General features: G+C 38.0%; 2 protein-coding genes across 7 annotated transcripts in view; both read right to left on the reverse strand.

Annotated features, from left to right (window-relative positions):
- LOC139975743 (uncharacterized) overlaps positions 1-24,190 on the reverse strand; it is a 48,141-nt gene that overhangs the window by 18,214 nt on the left and 5,737 nt on the right. The window lies entirely within an intron of this gene.
- On the reverse strand, positions 1,393-12,052 carry LOC139975742 (uncharacterized). 2 transcript variants are annotated; one of them, XM_071983866.1, is made up of 11 exons: positions 11,919-12,052; positions 11,021-11,157; positions 10,053-10,158; positions 8,820-8,903; positions 8,139-8,319; positions 7,763-7,855; positions 6,939-7,022; positions 6,656-6,722; positions 5,059-5,130; positions 4,533-4,708; positions 1,393-3,828 (listed from the first exon to the last, which is right to left on the reverse strand). In XM_071983866.1, the coding sequence occupies exons 2-11, from the start codon at positions 11,125-11,127 to the stop codon at positions 3,200-3,202; spliced, it is 1,599 nt and encodes a 532-aa protein (XP_071839967.1). In that variant the 5' UTR covers positions 11,128-11,157; positions 11,919-12,052; the 3' UTR covers positions 1,393-3,199. The 2 variants fall into 2 exon arrangements, with proteins under 2 accessions (XP_071839967.1, XP_071839968.1); XM_071983867.1 differs by lacking the exon at positions 8,820-8,903.

Consider the following 24,190-nt stretch of genomic DNA (forward strand, 5'->3'; position numbering starts at 1 on the left):
AGGTTGGAACGAGATTTTAATTAAAGGCAGTGGCGGCGGAACCGGGGGGGGGGCTTGGGGGGGGGGGGGCTCATCCCCCCAATGAAAAAGTTGAGGGGGCAAATGCATGATAAGCCCCCCCCCCCAATATTTACCAAGGCTCCGAAACGTGCATCTCCCCAATTTTCAATGCATACTTGTCGATCTGTCCGATGCACACGTATACTATATAGGTGTAATAATTTTAGTAATTGCTGGGGGACCCTGGTCCCTCGGTCCGTCCCCTGGCTATAGACCACATTGTCACCCCAACCGCGTCTTCACGCCCCGTGAAAAGTGGAAGCATGAGTGTGAGTACCGGTAAGCGTAACACAACTTCGTCTTAGGCCAATGACTTGCCTCATTTCAGCCAGTTCTCCAACATCCCCTTACTTAGTGGCGGAGCGTCCATATATACAGTCAGGGGGCGTATCCACCCCCCCCCCCTTCTGACGGACTCAAATGGACTGCTGGCGTCCTTTTCAGCTTTTCACTACTTTTAACTTATTCGCGATTATTGACTATTTTATTGCGCTCTCATATACCTATTGACATTTGTCATATTCTGTTGGTGTATAATTTTCCGACAAAATGGCGACGACACCTATTTATTCTCCGTTTATCTGCAAATTAGCAAGGCCCGGAAAGGGTCATTTCCTGCAATCTAGGGAGTAACTTTACTCAAAATTTTTCTGTACGCTCCGCGCTAACCTGTGGTGGCGCTCCGCTTAGATAGTGTCGAAAGCGCCCCTACAGACCATTCTTGCCTCCCCTGACCAATACCCCTAGCTCCGCCACTGCCCTTACTACACTCAAAAAGGTCTTTGCGAGTACACTACGAGTAATAGCTACTCTCTTAAAACACCATCGAATATACAAATTACAATGTGTTTACAGACTTTTACGTGCAATCTGAGAAATTGCAGGCTTGAGACCCATATTTTAGGGCTAGGTATTCGCAGCATAAAACACTCGGGAAGTGCCGTTTCCGGCCATCTGGGGGTTTGAAAAAGCCCAAAATTTTCTTGTACGCTCCGCGCCAACCGATGGTCGCGCTCCGCTTAGAGAGTCTCCACACATTAGCCCCCCAATAATTTTTCCGTTCCGCCGCGCCTGATTTAAGGGGAATGCAGGTTGCATGAATGAGATGGCCAATGCGTGAAGGGTTGGAGGGTGTTCGATGCTCTGGAATATAGTGGAGGAATCGGTGGTTGCTGTTTAAAATTTATAAAATGGACAAGGTAGTAATGTGATATTTAAGCATATTTTAACACCATGCAAATTTGACTTGTATTTTGTCTGTTTATTCCCTTTGTTTTTGTAACTTCAAAAATTGACACAAAGACATCAGAAAGAAAGTGACAAATTACCAGCTAGGTTGTTATTTGTAAACTATTTATTCAAAGGTGGGAAATTTGGAATAATGGTAAATTTCTTGAAAGAAAATTAAAAAATAAGAATAGAAACAATCAACTTCGGATGACAATTAAAATCAATAATCAAGCATAACTATATCATGAATAACAATATCATATATGGTATATGTTACTTTAAGCAAAGGTGCTGTGGCCGAGTGGATAAAGGCGGTGGCATTTGAAGCAATGAGGCTTAGCAATCGGGAGGTTTGGGGTTCGATTCACGGCCGGGTCATAGTAAGGTGGGTTTTTCATCCAAGAGCAATCTACAGTTTTCCCATCTGAAATGACTTTCTAAATTGAAAAGATTCCAAATTTGATTTAAAATGTTGAATTGGAAGCCACCCGACGTGTAAGTTGTAATCCATAAGCCCTTGCGGGCTTCTCCCACATTTGTGGTCACTTAAGCGTCTAAAAACAACTGCTGATTATTATATTATTATATAAAGACCAATATATCACTTTAACAACTGCAATGTATTGGAGAACACAATTATACTGATTTAAGTTTCTAGCATTCACAGTATAGATATATTTTCCATTTTTTTAACCTTCTTCCATGCCTTCCTCTAAACGTTTTCAAAACATTTTTACGTTTGTAGAAAATATGTTCTAAAAAATATTAGGACAATGTTATTAAAACGTTTTTATGTTTCAATATGATATCTAAAAAATGTTATAATACCATTTACAACAATTTTTTTAAAATACATTTCTGCGCCCTTCTCAAAATAGTTTAAAAACGTTTTGTGTTTGATGGGACAGCAATGAATTATACTGTAGAAAGAGTTAAAAGATTACCATTGGTACACAGCCTTGCATTTTACTGGTTAAAACAACAAAGATGTAACCCCTTTCACTATTTAAATCTCAAGGGAATATAAATATGGGCAGAAAATACTAATAGGAAATAACTGAAGAGACCCTACACACAGTGTATGGACATAGCAAATAAAAAAAAAACAAGCTACAAAGTAAACAAAATATTGAACAACTTTATGATCAGGTACCAGCTGTGATGTAAAGTAACTTCTTAGAAATCAATCGAAAAAGTCACTATTAGAATAACCCATGGTGAATTAAATCCTCCGTTCTCTATATCCCTAAGAGCCTAGCAAGATACAGTAACAATAATAGTCAAAATATATTCAGAGTTCAGAATCATACGCTTTTATACCAAGAAGAAACCTTGTTTCAATCTCTCTGTCTTACAAAGTTGTTATTATATCAAAGAACTTTAGACTAGAACTATAGACATTTGATATCATGTTAACACAAAACTTTCTCGTTAACTTTCATTAAACCAAAACACAAATGTATCTCATACCAATGAGGAATAATGTACAATGATTACTAACAAAGCTAAACTGTGCCCCTCCGCCGCCCCCACCCCTCAACCACCTTGACCCGATTGAAGCTACTTCCAAACATAATCTAAATGTAAGGAAAATGAACTGAACGTTCCCTTAATGGAATAACAAAGGCAGGGATTGAAGACAACTTATATTATTCAGTAATCTCAAATACTAAATTTTAAGTTAATCGCTTCCCATTTGACTGAACTCTGACGTCATCAATATGCAATTTTAAGGGTATTACATAATCAATGGCGGCACACATTTCTGTGACAAGGGTTTGGGAGCTTATTTTCAAAGCCAGCATATTCAGTCAAATGGGTAGCGGTTAACTTAAAAATTTGAGTATTAAAGAGTTTTGAAGTTACTAAATCATATAAGTTGTCTTTGATCCCTGCCTTGGTTATTCCTTTAATCCGAGTCTGAGTGTTCGGAAGCATTCTCTGCATCAACAATCAGTTGATCCAAGTATGCTCCTTCATCATCTTCTGTGGGAACCACCTCCAGGTCAATGTCTTCATGAACAATTTGTCTGTCTTGAAGATCAATGACACGGATAATAGATGGTTCCTCTACATGGTCCAGTTCCACTACTTGACTAAATAAAGTATAAATATAATATGAGAAATGTTGCATTTCTCTCAGCTTGTAAGTTAGAAATATTGACTCTCCTGGATGCTCTGTGCCAAAGAAAATCATGAATCTCATATCACGAATAGCTTTGGCAATACTCAAGGTAACTTGCTTCATCTCAGCCTCCAGCATAGACACTTCCTGGCAGCTGTGGTCAACTTTCAGTAGAGCATCTACAAGGAGGCACTTCCCATACCTTGGCACATTCTCTTTTGTTGGGACATCTCGACATAAGCAATCCCATATTGATGATTTAACATCCAATATATCATCCAAAGTTAATATATTGGGATAACGGTCAGAGGATGTCTTGAAAGTCCTGTTGCAAAATTTATGCAACAACTTCTTGATGGCAGTTGACACTTTGTTTATTTCTAAACAGAGGCGTTTAGCAATCTTTTGTCCATCTGGGGTAGCAACAAAGAAAAAAGGGAAATAAGAGAGTTAACATCATAGAGAGTTGATAATACCCATGGAATTAAAAGTGTGGTTACTTGGATATGACAATACAGTGGCAAAGAAATGTAATACAGAAGACGTTCAACTACAACAGAACAAATCATAGACTTCATATATATTTACTGACTGATTACTGACTGATTGCATTCTTACTCACATTATTCCAAACAGTTTAATCATGTACAATGATGTGCAAAACCTTTTGCACCATTCATATCTGTTTGGTGTGATACAGTGCTATTTTTTTTTTACCTCATGTACTTAATGAGGGGGGGGGGTGGGGTGGGGTGACCCAACCCATTGCGTGCATGGCTCAATCCCCTTTGAGTTTTGCATCTGGAATGGCTTTCATCTAGAAGTGGTCCAGCATGGCCATATTTACAATCTAAGTCATAAAACTTCAGAGGGAAACCACATACCTCCTACTCAAGAGGTTGCACCTACAGCATTGTGTGTATTTATGTTTTTATAATGCACTCAAACCCCAAAGATGCAATGATCATTTTGGATCAAGTTTAGAAAATTTAAGTTTGGTGCCAGAGGAAATGATGATGGACATGATTGTAAGGAACATTTAAAAGTTGTAACTGAAGGTAATTATTTAGCAATAAGTCAGGTGTAACCACCGCAACAAATAGAAAATCATGCTCACCAGCATATCTCCTCTTCAAGTGAAGAAGAAACCACCTGTCTACTGTCAGTGAATGCAGTTCTTGCAAGATAGCCAGTCTTGCTCTGTCTTCATTAATCTGAAGATATTTTTTGAGATCATCTCCATCCCTTGACCATCGAGGTCCACTCTCCACCCCAAGGAGTTGTTCATGAATGCTACGATGAAAAATTTTGATAAAGAATAAAGAAGCCACATATACTGTGCTGGCAAACTACTATTACATAAAAATATGGATTTGATTGTGTTTGAAAATGAAGCCAGAAGCAATGAAAGCATAATTTTGTATAATGAAATGTTACTGCTATATCCAGTATCACTGAAAATGTAGGTTGAATATATATTGGCTTCATACTGCAATGGTTGGTCTATCAGCTCAAACACAATGTTTGTTTTTCATCAAATCCAAACACCACAGAAAGAACAAGATTCAATCACAGTCATGGTAATACATCCCCACGCCCACTCCCAAATAACAGCAATTCACAAATAATGATTCACTATTTACCTTTTCAGTTTTCTTGCAATGAGTTGGTTATGAAGGTGATCCCCTGTGTCCGTGTGTTCAGTTAATTCATCACTGCAAGAATTGAAAGTAATCATCAATCATTATGCTCTCCAATTTCCATATGAAAACCTCTGCTTGGATAAGTTAAAAGCACAGAAACTGACTTGGTATGAGCATTGATGCTGATGGAATAAACTTTAACTTACTTGGAGTCCAAGTGTTGTTGATACATATTATGTCACCTATTGAAACTGTGAACACAGCTTTCCCCATTTCATCTCTCGATTGGGACTGCCAAAATAATGACTATTTTACTTGCTTAAAAAATGAATAGTAACAAATATTCAGTTTAGAGTCTAGACTCTCCATCTAGGAGGAACTGTTTTTGTTCCTGTATTACTTTAACCTCTAAAAGCAGTCTGACTTATTTTTGTATCAATTGCTTGCCTTCTACAGAATTTCAGTGCATCATTATTCTTTTGTTTACCATTTGCTTATTTTTAAGACACATGTAGAAAACATTATTTCATGTTGCTATGTGACCATGCCACCAGAACAGTGCTACATACCAATGCTACATACCCAAATGCAAGGGCGGCGGAACCGGGGGGGCACAGGGGGCACGTGCCCCCCCACTTTTCCTCAGGTTAAAAATGTGCCCTTTTTCTACATAAAAATTAAGGTGTCTCAAGTTAGCAATTAGAGGCCAGGGAACCAGAATGAACACTCGGGAAGGGCCGTTTCCGGCCATCTGAGGGGTTTGTAAAACCAAACATTTTCTTGTACGCTCCGCGCCAACCGGTGGTGGCGCTCCGCTCAGATAGTCGTGCATACAACTTTGCAAATCCTGGCTACGCCCTGACTTTTAATGAATTTCTATGGGTCAAACTCAAAGCTATTTCGAATGGCAAAAAATTGTTAAGACATTCACAAGAAATAAACTCTAATTCGGAAGATTCCTACATTAGCAACTAGCATGATTTCACCTCATTTTGTCTCAAAAGAAAACTTGTTCCTTGTTTCCCAATTTGCACATTGGATATCGCAGTGCTATATGCATATTTTCCTTGAGGGGGGGGGGGAGGGCGTTGATGGAGTTATGTGTATATGCAAATGAGATCATACAATAAGAGTTATAAAGGGTACTAAATATAAGGCTGCATCAGTCCAATCGAATTTCTGCAAAGTGCCCTTTGATGTCGGTGCCCCCCCAGATTAAAAGTGCTTCCGCCGCCCTTGCCCAAATTGTGGGCAATTATTTAAACCTGTCCTACAGAAACATGCAAATTTTTCAAGTTTGTGCTATATGGTATTCGGATTTGTAGCAAGGAAATTCCTTCACTCTATACATGTTATATCTGCAATTATGAATTTAATGCAATATTGCTTGCATGAACCAAATGTAGAAGCATGTGTCTGTTTGAGCATTGTAGTTGAAGGACATACATATTGTTGTTGTTTGTTTGCACCCTGCACGACTTATGCTGAAAGATCAGCACACGAGTACGTATATGACATTCATAAAACTTCTATTGTTGAATTAAGTAATAATAGCTGATACAAAGTTATACACATAAGTTGAGTACAATAAACTCACCACATATCATAATATGTTGACAGCTGGATAGCATATGCCTCGTTTGTTGACATGTCTGCACCAGATGCTGCAAGTGGAGATAAACAAGCAGGAAGCATCATCAAAAAGAGAAAGTTGCATCAATTGAGTTCTACAAGAATGCTGATGAAAACTAAAAATATTCTTACCCAACAAGAGAATTTGATCAGTACAACATACATTCACTGGCCATCTTTGGCTATTATATGATAAGAAGAAACATGAATGAGCTTTCCTAAAAAAGTGGATTACAGTTAAATCTTACTAGTCAACACAGAAGGAGACACTTGGGTTGATGTCAGCTCAACTCTCCATCTTCGAATCATCGTCTCAGTGATTGGTTCTGAACCTGTTGTGTAATATAAGTGAATGATTAAGGCATTGCTTTGAAGGAACATTTCTGGCTGAAAAACTGTTAAATGTTTCCTCAGATGTGGTCACTACATTGAACACTACTTAACACAACACTTTTTATCCTTTGTTTTTTATCTATATGTGTTTCCCAGCGTCACTTTGAAATAAAGTATGTACAAATACTCAGCTGTACAACTTTTGCAGCAGGTTGCAACGTTCTGTCTATCCGTTGGGGCAATTTTGATGCCAAAGACACTTTGAATTTCAATTGAATATGTAAGCCAAAGTTTCCATTAAATGAACTTATTTCCTTTCACACACATGCATACAATTAATTTGGGTATGTGACATATATATATATATATATATATATATATATATATATATTATTATTATTTTTTTTTTTTGGGGGGGGGGTTAGGGTGGTGGGTATTTCCATTGTGCATTGTAAGTTCTGATCCATCAGTTAAATTCATCCACAACAAAGGGGTGGCAATTTCATTCTTTACCCGACAAATCTGAGAACCATATGGATCTTTTCAACACAAGATAGGATCTACCAACACATCATGTCATGTGATATAAGTTAATATTACAGCAAATAGCACATTGGAAGCAGTTACTGTGACTGTGTTAATGAACTGCTCCCCTCTACTCTGCAGGACCCATGCCAACCATTCCCCCTTCCCCCCCCCCCATCTATTGGCGTGTTAAAAGCTACTACTGATCACAAACCTTGCTGATGAGACGACATGGCTTCTGCCAGTTCTTCCTTTGCAGTATTCACAGCCTGGGTTGCACGATGATATCTTTGCAGGATGATTTCACCTAATTGAAGTAATTAATGACGAATTCATATACTACTGATTAATTACCCAACTGGCACACAAAAAGTATATATGATATCAAACAGTATGGCAACCATTTGGTATTGCACTTAACAATCGATGTAAGAAAATAAGAAATACTGTACAAGCTAATTAGCATTTTACTTCGTACAGCAATGAAATACACAATAAGGAATACTACAGGATTGCAACAATTAATATTGCTATGAACTGACCGGAATTATTAAAATTTTAAACCATTGCAGCATTTTAAGTTGCATTACCAAGGTGTCTTGTTGTTTTGTGGGCATAATGTATCAGAGCATCACATAGAGCATCAATCCTGTGGGACGGAGTCATCTCTCGTGTACTCGTCACAAAATTCCGCATGTACGACCACAGCCTTTCTACTTGCTCACCATCACTGAGGGCAAATCCATCAACCCGTCTTGTACTGTATGTGATCTGTGGAAATATATAACTATGTTATGTTATGTTGGTTTATGCTGTCCTGTGCTTGCAAGCTTGTAAATTAGAGACATGTTGTAACTAATATACAACAAAATGAGCAGAATTGATCCTACTACATCTTTGGATTAGCATTAAGGAATACGCAACCATAAACAACAAAGAGCACTTCAACAAATATTGCTTGACACAACGGGAATGTGTTGGTAGCTAGTTTGCTAGAACTTCTTCTTTTGATTAAAAGAGTATATGTGAAACTAACTGCTGATGCACATGCTCTTGTTGATTCTGGCCAAGAGTCATTCTAAACATGTCACTATGGCTGATACCAACTAAGGACATAACACATGAAAGGTACAAGAACTGTACATTTCATCAATAACTGCTTACAAGATGTTTTGGTACACAATGATTGCACATTGCTTTCCTTGCCAGCTTACAGAATACATGTTTAAGTTATAGATATTGAGTTGAAATTGATAGAATAAGACTGTTACCTGGCATGAAGGTTTGTGCCCATAAATGTGAAAAGCTGGAACAGCTAGTTTGATTTTGGACAGCAGTGCATGTTGCCCTGATTTCTGTTGCAGAGAAAACAAAATTTAAAGAACATTATGCATTGAATCTTTTTGGGGGGAATGAAAATGTTTAATTCCTGTCTATGCATGTGATGGCTTATTGAAAGAAAAACATACTTGTAACTATGTTTTTGTGGATGCTTTCTCTGCTCTCATCAAATCACAATACAGACAACAGACCAAGTCAAGGAATAATTTATTCACTATCACTTAGCAAATTCAAAATTAAATAGCAATTTGTACACACTAAACTATTCTATTTGCAATTATTTATGAGTCCCAAAATTCATAAGTAATAGAAATAATGTACACATACTGAATGTGCTTAAGGAAAGAAATAGGGAGAGATAGAAAGTAAGTTTTGTTTTCTTTCTTTGTATGTAAATGTTGCAAGTAAATTTCAATTACCCACTAAAATTAAAAATTTTCTTGGCTCCTAAGCTTGTTATTTTAGCAAGTCATTGTCCGGATGATCAAGGGCATAGGAACCAGTGAAAAATATGGAGGGGCGGAAGTTTCATTCGGCCCCCCCCCCCCACTTTGCAAGTCAGAAAACCCTTTCATTTCCAAATGAGAAAAAAATCTCATTTGGAGCACCAAATTGCATCTAAGGCCAGGTGAAAATAAAAAATTATTTACAAAATGGAGTGGGTGTTGAAGTGTGCTATATTGCGCCAAATTGCATCTAAGGCCACCTGGAAATGCAAAAAAATTCCAAAGGGGAAGGGGACACCCCCTATCCCTTAGACCCCTCCCCTAGGCCGGCCATCAGTCTTCAGCCCCCCCACTCAAAAGAACCTTCCTACGCCACTGCGGATGATTGCTTCATCTATGGGGAATATTCCTTATGATATCACAAAGCTCCATTGCTTTGTGATATACTATGTGATGCCAGGTAAAATAAGTTAATTTTCTAACCAATAGAAACCAATTATGATCACTGTTTACCCATGTGGTTACCAATAGCATGGATGAGGGAGGGTTATCAATTGTGAATGTCCAACCCCTCAACAGTTTCTTTCTTCACACACTGTTTAGACTTTAGTTTCCTGTAAATGTGACACTATTTTCCATTTTACCCTAACCTATTGAGATTGGTAGTGTCATTTGATGTAAGCTATACATAATTATAAAGTATTTCAATTACCGTACCTTAAGGTGAGCTTCTAACATACAGGCAACGTCGTACAAAATGTAATGCTGGGTATTCGGCAATTCTTTCAACAGATGCTGTACCATATAGACTGCATTGGAAAGTCTGAAATAAAGCAATTAATAAAGATGATGGCTTGTTCACACACGATACGTAATAGTCACAAATAAGTCTTTTTTTTTTACTATGATGAATGGATCAAATGTAACTGGGTGTAATAGTTCATTTTATTACTAAATCTAGGTATATTTTTTTCATGTTTATTAAAATGGGTCTTCTTTAAACAAAAATAACCATAACTTCATGATTTTCGATGATGCAGGATTGTAATTGGGAAAATTAGGTTGAGTGAGTAGCACTTTAATCATACTGATAAAGATAATCCTGGGTACTACTTTTCTGGTGTTCATATAACTAACTAAAGGAGTGATCAAACTCTGTACAGTATGCCCATGCTTGGTACTCCACCAGGGATACTGTATACCCCATTACTCATACCCAGAACTACTTTGTCAATAAGGCCTTTGGAGTGGATACTGTTTTTTGAGTGAAATAGTATTTAGCATCCAAATGGCTATACTTCAAGTATGGAACTATATGAAAGGCCCTTCTAACTATAGGGAAGGCCCTTCTGACTATATGGAAGGCCCTTCATGGATTACACCTTAATATTTGTGGGATTTCATTTCCCCTCACAAGCCAACTCATTCTCAAAGCTTTCCACATGCTAATCTCCTTATTGAGCTTCCCTTCAAATTCAATGGATATGATATTTCTGCATTCTATAGAAAATTGGCCCTTGCTTATAAAGTCACATGAACTCAGACATTGCCACTCACTAAACAGCTTCAAGAAGCAGCCTAAACCTTTCTCTTTCAAGGCACTTCTTGCAGTGTTCCACCATAACAGCGCTTAATAAATACTGATTAATGATGATGATGATATGTTTTAGGTTACATATACTTACTGCTCCCCCTGGCGAAGACTAAAGAATGAAATTGGCATCTCGTGCCTGCAGACGCTCCCGAACACTCCCGTCTCATCTATTTTCTTTGATTTGTTCTTTGACTGCATGAGATCACCAGCTTGAAATGTGCTACAGTTCTGCAATTGTAATGAAGCATTAATCAATATACCCTAGGTGTATATAACATCAATATGTGTCAGATACCAGTTGGCACAATGTTTAAAGTTATTTAAAGGATTTAGTGACATGATAACCAGAAAGCTATGAGGTTTTGTCTTTTGTGATTCCTTGCCTGACATACATAAGTAATTTAGCTACCTCATTTAGGATGTTGTCTATAGGGTAACACCTGGCTTGTCTACCAATGTGCACCCTGCTATGTGAGTCATCGCAGAGGTCAGAGTGAAGCCCCTATAGGCAGATTCAAATAGTAAAGGTTAAGCTGTAACTTCAAACAAATTAATCACCGCCGTAGAAAATCAGGAAATTGTCTTGAAATAGCAACCTTTAAACAACCAGATCTGGCTTCATTGAGCATTTGGGATCATTTTCTGTTGTAAGTTATAACTAACACATTCAAGACTCAGACTTTAATAGAAACCCAAGTAAAAATCACTAAGTTAGCCACAATACCAGAAGTACAGTTTTCAATCAACAACTGAGCAATAAATATGGTGCATCTATGTACTGAGTAAGTATGAATTTATCACAACCAAAACATAAAATGGTGCTTATCATGTTAACAAGTGGAGGTTTCCCATACAAACATGGATACAAACACACGGCATCACCATCACACGTACAGTATATGCCACATTGAAACATACATGCTCACACACGCACACAACCAGATAGATTCCTTCGGCAAGGATATAGAGATGTATTAATTTATCGTTACCTGTTTGCTAGTGGCCTGATGATGGTACAGTAGCTCTGGACAAAGTCATCCACTATGTTCTGCTCCAAGAAGAAAGAATCTACATACTTTGGGGGCAACTCGCTCGAGCCAGACTTCTTCCAACGCTTCAAGCCAAACATGGCATCCAAGCTTAAAATTCTTTTACCACCGGTCTGTTCAAGAGAGCGAGAGAGAGAAAGGGAAGTCACAATTGCTCATGTCAGTATAATGTTTTAGGCTATTGTATGCCAGTGATTACTACAGAACATTGTATAGACAGTTTCAAGTAGCACTGTCAATTTGAATCCCATATTTCTGCTTCAGTTGTATAAGGAATATATTACTGCTGATGACATGGTGGTTCTATACAGCAGCATTCTAATGATTCAGATTGATAGAAGCAGCTGACAGTCCTCATGATGAACACGGAACCCCACAAACAATTAATGCCACAATTAATTATTATCTCCATATGAAGATCAACATTCACATCAAATAAGGTCCCTAGTGCAGTACAGTACCTACCTTCGGGCAAGCAAGACAGCTTGGTTTGAGGGGTTTGTGGAGCAGTGGGTTCTGAAGGAATTTAAAACTGTCCAATTGGTTGCACATAAAACGGAACTCTGCAAAGGAGTTCTTCGAGAGCAGGGAATAAGGGTTTTTGACCTGAAAATAAAAAAATTGTAGATGAAATGATATGTGTAAAACATGAAAGCTTATGTCTATATCTGATAATGTAGGCATCACATACAGCTACAACCTTTTTGTGGTGAAATTCTATCAATCAATAATTTACATGACACAAACCAAAGAATTGTATGTAAAAACTTAAACAGTATATCATGAATCACTAAAAATGAAAACTCACTAAGATTGGTAGGGTTTTAGGCACCATCCAACTCAGTGCTTGACAAAGGTTTCTGAGTGCAACATGGCATTCCAGTGACATGACTGTCAACCATCTCATCAGGTCTACAGAAAATGCAACCTGTGGTTTGACTGCAGATGCTGGCCATAGTCCCATACGAACAAGTTGAGTTGCTTCAGACTCACAGTTGCAAAATGCCACTGGAATATCATGTTGTCGGCCTGTAAAAATAAATATCATCAGTCTGAAACCATGCAGAGTGTTGCTTATAATTTAAATGTTTACATTTCAGTGAAGTTAACTTAATATTTACACAGCAGCACTGATATTGTGACATTCTATTAGTATTTTTATAAAACTTTTCTGAATACTCACTGATGCTTAGACTGTTGCACTGAAATTGTAGAACAATTTCTAAACCTCTATAAAACTACTGCAACATTTGAAATACTGTATATTTTTTGGAGAATTTGTTTTTGTTTTTGTTTTGTTTTGTCATATTTCAAAGGAGACATTTTCATGCTTTTGGCCTGTTGAAAAGCAAAACCACTGTCTAAAGCCATGATTAACTGTCTTTTCTTTAAACAAACAATTGTTTCAATTAAATACAAATTCAGCCGAGCCAAGGTGATTGATGATTACATTTACAGTACCCCATGCCTACTGGTAACAACTTAATAATGTAATTAACTGCATGGATATTGTCAGTGAATATAACATGTATGATATGTACCTACCTTTGTAATCTACAACAACAATATTGTGTGTCTGGACCGATTCACAGTCGTGGTCTCCCTTTGGATACCATGGTTCCTGTTTTACAAAGACCTCTGTCAATGTTTCATCCTGTCCAAAAGAAGAAAATGAAAGAATATTGTATATTATACTATCTATTCATTCTAGTATTTAGCTGTTTCCATGCTTAAGGCTCTGTAGCAAGCCATGGGCAAAAGCCCCTGACTGGTAAAAAAATAGATTCCTTGGTTTGAGAGAAGTGAAAAATATAGCTGTTGGAAATATGAACTTTGTGGGCCGGGTCAGACAGAAACATCAAATAATATACAATTACAACAGACTTATATGATTCATCTGAATGTTATTAAATATTGATCAACTGTTTCCAATCTATTTCTTGGAATTCAAGGCATAACATGCACAACCCCTTCGACCTTAATTACTTGAATAGTAAATTGAAAATGCCACTTTAGTGTCAACCTGTTCTTAATTTTTAACAAGACATGTTTCTTAAAGTTTCTAATAAACAACAGTGTCCTGTGAAATTCAACAGTATCAACTAAAAATCAATGAAAGGATTGTTTCTTTAGAGCGCACACACCACAATCAAGTCTGATAAACTGCCATAAAGCAGTACAAATAAACTGGCTGTGGTTAACATGAACAAGTATAACTAGCTTCAATACAGGTAGAAAACAAAGAAACTTTAGATCAACTATGAGAAGTTGCAAAATAGTAGGTACTGGCTAAATCCTGTGGTTTTCCACAGAAGCTGCACCTCAAGGGAAAACACCTGTTTTCTCGCTTTTATAAACTTTATGAACAGCAATTGATAAAGATTGATAAAGCTCACATGGCACTGGTGAGTCATATCCATTGCATATCATTATGAACAGTGACAATTTGGTGGATATACAGGCAAATAAAGTCAATATAGGAGTAGCTGTACTCATGCATGCATGTCAATTGATCATTTGTTGTGAAGAGCACAAAAGTAGTCCAGCTAGTCTGAATTGATGACAAATGTTTCTTTAATGGAGATAAGATGTCAATTAACTTGTAAAGCAGAAGGTGAATGACAAATTCCTATACCTAATTTTTCAAACAAATTTGCAAAATGATGTGAATAACTGTTTTACAAAAATTTATTATCCACCTGCAATGTGTAATTTGTTTGGAAATTTAACTTTCATATTAATTACTGTTCAAGTACTTGACTAAACTGAAAACTGACTAGAACATAAGTTTGAACCATGAATTAAACATACTATATTTCCCATCTGAAATGAAAACCAATTACACAGGTTGTAGATAAAATAACTATACCTCATATGAACACGGCACATGCAATTTTCGCTGGTGAGTCTGAACAAGATGTGGCCCACAGAAGTATGCGTGGTGATGGCAGTCGTCACACTTGTACGATACTTTAGCAATGCAGCCAGTGACACAGCACTGACCCTTATCTGGTGGCATTAATGACCCCACATATGCCTTCATCAGCACTCCCCGGATATTAGTCCAAGCTTCTTCACTTGCCTTCACTTTCTCCTTGTATGACTTGGATGAAGACTGTGTAGTTTGAGGCCTGGCTAGGGATGCTGACTGGGTTAATTCATCAGAATTTCCATCTGCAGATTCCAGGTGTTGTTGCAGCTGCAGATCTTCATCCCAAATAATTCTACTGAACAATTCTTTGAAAGTTGCCTTTCGTTTTCTTCTTCGCTGACGAAAGCAAACGGTTTTTGAGGTCAGCCGTCCTTTCTTTGTCAGACTTACTGAAACAGCACGTCGTTTCGGAGGCTTGCCCAGTTTCGCTTTTTTACCAACGGGTGGGCCCATTGATGCCATTGCCTAAAATTTGTAAAAGACATGATGATAATTATACAAGTACTTAGCACTGTAAATCTTCAATCACTGTTTCTTCACACATAGTAGAAAATTAATTTTTATTTCCAAAATGAGAATCTGAGCAGAACTAATTAAGAAATATAGTCCGTAAACACTTGTTAATACTGCAAAAGTTGTTTGTCATTAGTGAGAAGAATCTGATGTTAGAATATGTATAGGTTGATTTTTCAATCTGCAGGATTTTCACAGAAAATAGATATACTGTGGTCCCATATAGCCCTGTTTACTCGTCAATAACAGGTTCGGTACCTTTCCATACCGTCCAATATATTGTTTCACCATTTGTACTATTGTAGCAGTGGCAATAAAGGTATGTAACCATTATAAACACACATGCACTTCTAACAGAAACCTATACTTTCAACAGAAAGTAGTCTTTCTTGAACATTATGCTCCTCATAATTAAATTGCATAATATGGTCAACTGACAGACGTTGCCCGTTTGAATCAAGGGGTGATAACGTTTCCAGTCCCATAAGTTAGTCACATGTGTGTTTTCAATTAGCTCGGCCTATCTATGCCAGAACTTCTAGTATTAAATCATAAATGAAGCCAGGCTATAGTACTACTACTATACATTGCCTAGTATATAGGCCTACAACTTGTACAACTTGGCGAGAACCAATTAAAAAAGTTAGGCCTACGTATTTTGTCCAAAGAATAAATGCAGATTCTGTGACAATTTTACTCAAAAACATGTTTGAATCACTTACTTTTGAAGCAAACTTCTTTTATCTGTGTTTCTGTAGGTTGGTGTTCAGAAATTTTAACAATATCTAATCAGGGAGTTGTTATGGAATATACGTAGCTGGAAAGAATAACATTCACGGTACTATTACTACTACGACAACCAAAACCGGCCCGAAAGTTTTCACATACGCACCAACGCTATTGGTTTTCGTGCCTAACATCATGATCATTCTGTGATTGGACGAGCTTGCAATGACGTCATGTCTCTCAGAAGGTCTAGAATGTATTTTAGTCCGCTAAACTGCGCGGTCGACGGTACCTTTTGGACGCAATATAGCGATACAATATTGGACGAGCTGGGTGTGTCTTGCGGTTGTGTGCACTTGCGATTGGCTGTTTAAATGAATGAAGATAGCTAAAACACATATTTCGGAAATGGCCATCTATGTACAGTAGATGAATGACGTCTATTGCGGAAAAGTTTGAACATGCGCAGTTTGAGCATAATATTGTACACAACGCTTATAGGGAAAATATATCCGTCAAAAAACAAGCGGTTTTAACTTAACTACCACAAAATAATTTCACATTTTGGCAAAGCTCTCAATAAAGGTAATTACGTCGTACAATGCAATCTTGTCCTTATAGAACCGCTGTTTGACTATTGTCGTCTCAAACTTGCCTATAGTTATATTGAAATGATATGCAATTTGCCTTCACACACAAAGTCTATGGAATTTCTTGCACATGCTAAAGGCTTTGAGAAAGTATTTCAATTGAACTGGATTCCTATATTGGTATTTTGGAATGTAAGGCATAGTACTGTTAAGCCGTGCCGCGGTAGTGTATGGGATTCACAGCTTGTTTTTCTCTCTCTAGTTCTTGTTGAAACAATGGTCGTTTACGATCGAATTAAAGTATAAACATTATTTCGAAATGGTTTTTTTCTTCAAATTATTTGGGGAAGGTATTGAGTGGAAATGGGGGGGGGGGTGTTGATGAACAGTTACTAGAAATTAAAATTAAGTTCTCTACGATAGCTTTTGCACAACAGTGTGGATGACCCTTTATTTTCACATGATTTTGAAGGGTTCAGAGCAGGCGCGGAGCCAGGAATTTGCCAAGGGAGGGGCGGAAATGTAGGCAAACTATCTAAGCGTAGCCCCACCATAGTTGGCGCGAAGGGTAGAAGAAAATTTTGGCTGGAAATGCCTCCCAGATCTGGCACTTCCCAGGCCTAATAAGTTGCATCTTAGCATTTTCTCTTTTAAAATTACTAGCGGTATCATAAAAACATTAAATGATGAAAAAATATGCTCAAGGGGGGGGGCGGCTGCCCCCTTCGCCCCCCCCCCTAGGCTACGCGCCTGGTTCAGAGTGGATGGGGTTGGGGTACGTGGCAGGTATGGGGCAGGTAGTCACAGTGGGGAATGAAGAGGGATGGTCATGTGTTCTTTTTCATGCTTGTCATATATGACTTCACACATATGCTCTTGTAAAGGTAATATATGCATTCCTCAGAATATACTATTCAGATTCAGATTCAGATTATCTTTATTGCATCCCAAGCTGGGCAATTGATTGCTCACAATATAAAACATACGTACAGTACATAAAATACACAAATACACAAATATACAAAATATATCAGACTTTCAAATACTAAGACATAAGACATAAAACAAAGCTGGCAAGATACGTAAAAACGATAAAATACAAAATACAGTAAAACAGCACCAGAGATACTTGTGAAACATTGGATTGCACAATGAGCAAGATTACTGACCTAACGAGTAAAAGATTCATTATGAAGTTTAATACAACGAGGGATAAAGGAGGATTTGTAACGGCAAGGGGTAGTCTCATCCGCCCACTGCGGGGTATTATTGCACTTTCCAAATTAATGTGTAGAGGGTGGCTACTGTTGTTGAGAACCCCAGCAAGTTTACTTTGAAGGTGAAGATGATATGACGTGTTCACTGACTGCTGACGTTCGCCTAGGATGCGATTGACTTGGCTTATAATAGAATCTATCCGTTTTCTGTCGGTACCATTGACATTACCTCCCCAACAATTAATGCAATATGACCACACACTGAAAATCACAGAATTGTAGAAAATAGAAAGAATGTTTCTACTGATGTTGAAGGTGTTCAATTTTCGCAAGCAATAGAGTCTTGGATTGATCCGTCTAACCAAATAATCAATGTGGTCATGCCAATTCAGCTGATCATCCAAAACTACGCCAAGGTACTTATAGGACGAGACACGGTTTACAGCCAGGTCTTTGATAACAACAGCAGGAGGTTCATGATCTCCTTTCCTAAAATCAATCACCATTTCCTTTGTCTTCTCCACGTTAAGCTCAAGGAAATTTTGATCACAATAGTCTACAAACCAATTTATTTGAGACAAATATTCACCTCCATCATCTCTTGTAATCAAACCCACTAATGCAGTATCATCAGCAAATTTAATTAGAGGGCAGCTGTCATGTGATGATCTAGCATCTGAAGTATAAACAGTGAATAAAAACGGGGCAAGAACAGTTCCCTGTGGTGCACCAGTGCTCGAAACTAATGTGTTGGACACACAGTTAGACTGGTTGATCCTAACATACTGCGACCGATTAGTGAGATAATTGAATAACCATGTGACCAGGTTATGCGGGACGTTCATATTTAGCAACTTATGTACCAAAACCTATCAGACTAGGGTGGTCAGCAGGTATGTTTTTTAATCCTTAAAAACAATGGGTATGGATATTTCATAGTCATTCAAACAAAAGAACTCATTTTACTTTATAGTAAGGCAAGGTATCTAATATGTTTTGCTGCATGCTGGTTAGTGGTTACCTTTACAAAAGACATGTGTCTAGGACAATAGTGCAACCAAAAAAAAAAAAAAACCAGAGCCGTATAAACCAGAGCCGTACATAGAGAGAGTTTGGCCAACCATGTAACCGATTTGGATTGGTCGAGAGGGACAACGCCCACACAGGGTGGTAAAATAGGTCCACTTGAAAACTTTATAGCAGGCGACACGCATACTCACAGTGTATAGACTATCGTTTGTGTACACGAAAAAAGTACGAAATTATGAAATAAATGGTGCTGGGAATGCTGCAATCGGTCAGAACATGGATATTGTTGTTTGATTTTCCGACCGACCATGAAAGAAGAGGAATTTTTTGGAAGTAGAAAGAACAAGATGGAGATCTAATGAAAAAAGTCTGTGTAGCCTAGGCCCATAGCCATAGTGTAATACGAGTAATGTACAAGCTATGCGAGAATTTTACGTTCAGACGGTTTCTGTAATTACATTCATGGCTATTCTCTCTTGTTTTACGATCCACAAATTCGATTTCATTATGCCAGCTCTCCTAATCATAGGCATGGCAGTTTCAGTCGCACATATAGCTATCCTAATTCCTAGTTATTGTATGCCTAGGCTAAAAAGGTATAACTTTTAGTTAATGTAAAAGGGTGGGCTAGGTATAACGTAAAGCCCTAATCCTAAGTTATGCCCGAAGCATAAGTTAAGCCTGGGCTTAGTTAGACCTGGACCATTCTTGCTATTACTACAACTGTTATAGCACATTACATAATATGGCACAGTATAAGGCCCAATTAAACTAGGCCTAAGGAAAACAAAGTAGCCAAGGCCTAAACTAGTTAGGCTAGGTCTATACTCATTGGCAACTTGTGGGTTGTGTACACATACAGGCCTAATTATATAGACCCTTTTAGTATGCCATAAACAAGTGCCCAAGTGGTTAAATGATCTTGGTTTGTGTTAATTGTCAGCATTGGCCTAGCCTTTTTAGGCTAACATGAATTCAGCCTAATTTTTTCCATCTTCAAAAGTATAGCCTAGGCCTTGGTTTAATTTGGATGCAGTCAACTATCATTTATCAAAGTAGCAGGGGCCTAGGCTACATTTCAAAGACCACTAGGCCAAGGCTAATTATGGTACTGGTAGCCTAGCCTTAGTTATGCTTATTGCAAAGACTACCCTACACTATTGTCTTGGTCACTGAATTATCTTAAGAGCCCTGTCACCACATGTTGATAAAGAAATGTTCAAAATATTGCGTAGGCCTAGCTTGGGCAATGCACGGTTTCGTTTGACTGTTTTAAAGCAAGACTTAAATTGATTTGAAAATTTAGTGCTAACTGGTATTTCATTAAAAACCAAAACTGTCTGTGCATTCCAACGGAGTGCAAATTAATAGGGGGGGGGGGGGGATGCAGTATGATACACTTTTCAAGTTTTAACACATTATAAATGCACTTATGCCAGAAACTCATTGCATCAGTAACTCCTTATTCCCCTAATTGACACCCACATTGACGATTGAAGTTAAAAAAATCTTTTAAAATTATCTTTAGACAGTAAATTACAACTCCCTGAATTTCAGGACTTTTTTTACAAATCAAAGGTGACATGTGCTCTGAAGAAAAACTCCTAACATAAAAAGCCACAGTTAGCAGACTGTGATAAAGACGAACCTGGTGAGTGACTGTTAGACTGAAATCCAGTTCCTGCAACCACAGCAATAAAGTCTTTGTTTTAATCAATGCACTTGTGTGTTTGAAACTTTCAAATGGACAATCAATGGCAGTTGGTTAAGATATAAGGTTTTACCTTCATCATGGAGAGTTGAAGGGAATCTGCCTCATCATCTGAATAATGGACTCAAGGATAGCATCAAATCATGATTGGATAATAATTTTGAGCAAGTAAATATCTGGCAATTTGAAAGTTTGTATTATTTTTTTACATATTATTTAAGCTGTTAAGCTCACACACAAGCAAACAATCAAGTAACAACAACCGATGGCGTATATTTAAAGGTATTGAAGACTCGCCCTAAACCACATGCCGCGCTCTGAAAAAGTTTACTTTCCGTTGCTTGCAAGTGAAGTTTTTTTTGTGTCGCTACAAAATGCAGACAGTAATGAAACATGATACCTTGTTATCTTTTATCTAGACCTGAGATGTCCACGCTGCTATGTGCACTGTGTTGTGGGTATTGACTGTGATGTTTGTATTGACTGTACACTTATGTCTATTTACAGATGGTAGCAAGCTGTGTGTGTATTTTCTGGGATCAATGGTGGTGTCTAACACTTCTGTTACACCGCATTCGAAACTAGGTCAGATAACGGGCATGAGACGTTTCTTTGTGCGGGAGTCTTCACACCCTTTAAGGAGAAGTATTTATATCCCATTAATAGAGAAAGAATTATGTTTCAATTGGTAGCATGCAACTTTAAATTTTGCAAACATTAGATACAATCAAACAAATGACAAGGTTCATTTACAAGGTAATCTACTGCCCTATATTTCACATTAATCTGTCACATCAGAAGGTCACAGCTTTCAATAATTATACAAACAAACTCCCTTGACGGGTGCTTGGTTAGATTCCTGCAATTTTCAAGTTTATCAATGTAATAAGTTCTGAATGTGGCAATGTGGAGAACTTTGGGATAATCTGTGGATAAGACTGCCAGACTATCAACAAGATGCCACATCCATGCAACTCTAACTGCTTCCTTCACCTCCTTGCAGATGTACCACATGTCCAAAAAAAAGTCAGCATTGGTTAATGTAATTAAAATCTTGCTTCCTCCTGAGCTGGCAAATACACATGAATTGTCAATTACAGAGGTCAGTGTGAAACCACTGAAAGATCTTCTCAGCTTTCAAGAAAACAAAGACTTGAAGCCAAATTGACAGAGGCCACACTTATACCATTCCACTCTCATAAGATGAAGGTATCACACACACTTCATTTTGCTTCTGTGATGCGGTGCCTGGTAGACTGTGAGGGTCACCCAATGGATGTTTTAACAACTGCCTGGTATATAGAGCTCTGCAACAGATAATTCATCCTGATGTCGAGTTGTCATCCTGTCATGGCCTAGAGCAAGTTGAACCCAATTCAACACAAAGCAGCTATTGAATTCTTGTCTAGGTACTGTCAAATCCACATCACCATCATTGCTGGTTCCAGCTAAGCCGACCATAATAAAAGAGTACAATGAGGGTTGTTCAATTCACCCAACAGAGCTTGCATTCCAGTACCTTTGGGCAGCTGAAAAGATATTCAGAAATTGTTATATGAGTGTGTTTGTATGCATGCATATGTGTGATTTTCTTGCTTTACAGAACAGCTCCATTTTGATAAGCTATGTAACGTGGAAACCTGCCAATCATATGTTTGAAAAAGGACAGGCTGAAACGATTCTTAAATGAAAAGCTTAACGACTTCTTGCATTTTGATACATCACTGTTCAGGTTAGGCTAGTAAGGGCAGTATGAAGAATAAGTAACAATTAATAATTATCATTATGGCCATTTGCTGTCTGCATAATAACAAACTGAATGATGTCATCAGCCCTGTGCTCAGTTGAGAGAACTGACAAGTAGGTTCACTATGTCAGTGTGATCCATGAAACCTTATTAAGGACATGACCGTATAGTATATATGTTAATGGAAAATGCATAAGCTACAACATACACCAGTATTCAGTTGTTGCAGGTTTTTTTTTTCTCGACAGACCCATTCAATCTATTGCACCTACTATAGCCTAGTACTACATTCCTGAGAAATTAACACCACAATATCAGTCTTAGGTTTGCCCACAGACTCCCAACTATTGCTAACTCCTACACTCAAGTATATAGTTTAGTTTAGTAGAAAAAAGGACCAGGAGAGACACTCAAGTCCCCATTAAGGCTATATGAGAGGAATAAAACCGAGGACATCAAATGTCATACCCAATTACATTGCTTAATGTACTCATCCAAAGCATTCTTAAACCCATTCACACTACTTGCAATTCAACCTTCTCAGGCAAACCATTCCATCCATTCACAACCCTTGTATTAGACTTTAGAGAAAAAGTTATGCCGAATATTAATCCTACTTTGTAACTTCTGGAGTTTAAGACAATGACCTCTGGTACAACTACTTTTGGCAAACCTGAAAAGATCAGTGAAGCATAAATTGTCTTTTTATGTGTAGGCCTACTCTATTTAATTGAAGGATCTAATAATGTAGGCCTGATGTTATAGTTGTGCGTCTGTAATCTAGCCTAGCCAGGACTGTGATGTGTGCTTTTCGTTTGTATGACTAAAGTAGAACTACTAGTATGAGGCGTAAAATAAACAAGTGTAATGACAGGTTTTCAGCTAGTTTTCTATGCATTTCAGGTGTGAAGATAAACGTAAATGTCATTAACTAATGCATACTCTAATTCATTACCTGATATCCATTTTGTTCCTCGTATGCCTTTCAAAATCTGACATGCTGAGTCGCTTCGTTTGTTCGCAACGAGCACAGTGTGCAAAGCTGATATACTATTGTGTGTGATGTTTTTCGTGTTTCGCGCAACTGGTAACGACATCTGGACCTATTTTGATGCCCATGGTTTGGAAGCCACTAAATACTAACCCCTACAGCGGGTCGGACCATTTCGAGTGCCCTCGGAACTCGGTTTCGGGTGCAACTGTGCTCGGCGCTCTCGGTTCCCGAATTACGTTATTTTGCCCAGGTCTCGGAAGTTAGTTGACTCTATGTAATAACTTGTGAGACCTGCTACTCGAGATAGAGATAGATATAATAGCGGTTTGAAACGGTACTTGTAGTTTTTAAATGATATTTGTAAATAACCAGGTCTTGGAGGTTAGTTGACTCTATGTAACAACTTGTGGGGCCTGCTACGAGATAGAGATAGATATAATAGTGGTTTGAAACGGTACTTGCAGTTTTTAAAATGATATATGTACACAACCAGGTCTAGGAGGTTAGTTGACTCTATGTAATCAGGCGCGTATCCAGGATTTTCTAACCCGGGGGGCGCGAATTACTATCTAAGCGGAGCGCCACCATCGGTTGGCGCGCAGCGTACAAGAAAATTTCTGGTTTTGATACCCCCCAGATCACCGGAAACGGCACTTCTCGGGCTTGAAATGACCAACCAGATGTACACTTTTTGCCTGAGAACCAAGTATTTCCTAATAGTTTTTTTTTCCATCCATAACCTTTTTGAAGATT

Source organism: Apostichopus japonicus, chromosome 11 (assembly GCF_037975245.1).
Source record: "Apostichopus japonicus isolate 1M-3 chromosome 11, ASM3797524v1, whole genome shotgun sequence".
NCBI classification, from domain to species: domain Eukaryota; kingdom Metazoa; phylum Echinodermata; class Holothuroidea; order Aspidochirotida; family Stichopodidae; genus Apostichopus; species Apostichopus japonicus.

Coding starts and splice junctions, on each gene's coding strand:
- LOC139975742 (XM_071983866.1), bottom strand. CDS start 11,127: ATGCAGTCAAAGAACAAATCAAAGAAAATAGATGAGACGGGAGTGTTC. Junction 8,904..10,052: donor TGTTAGAAGCTCACCTTAAG/GTACGGTAATTG, acceptor TCTCTGCAACAG/AAATCAGGGCAACATGCACT. Junction 7,856..8,138: donor CAAAACAACAAGACACCTTG/GTAATGCAACTT, acceptor TACTTCAATTAG/GTGAAATCATCCTGCAAAGA.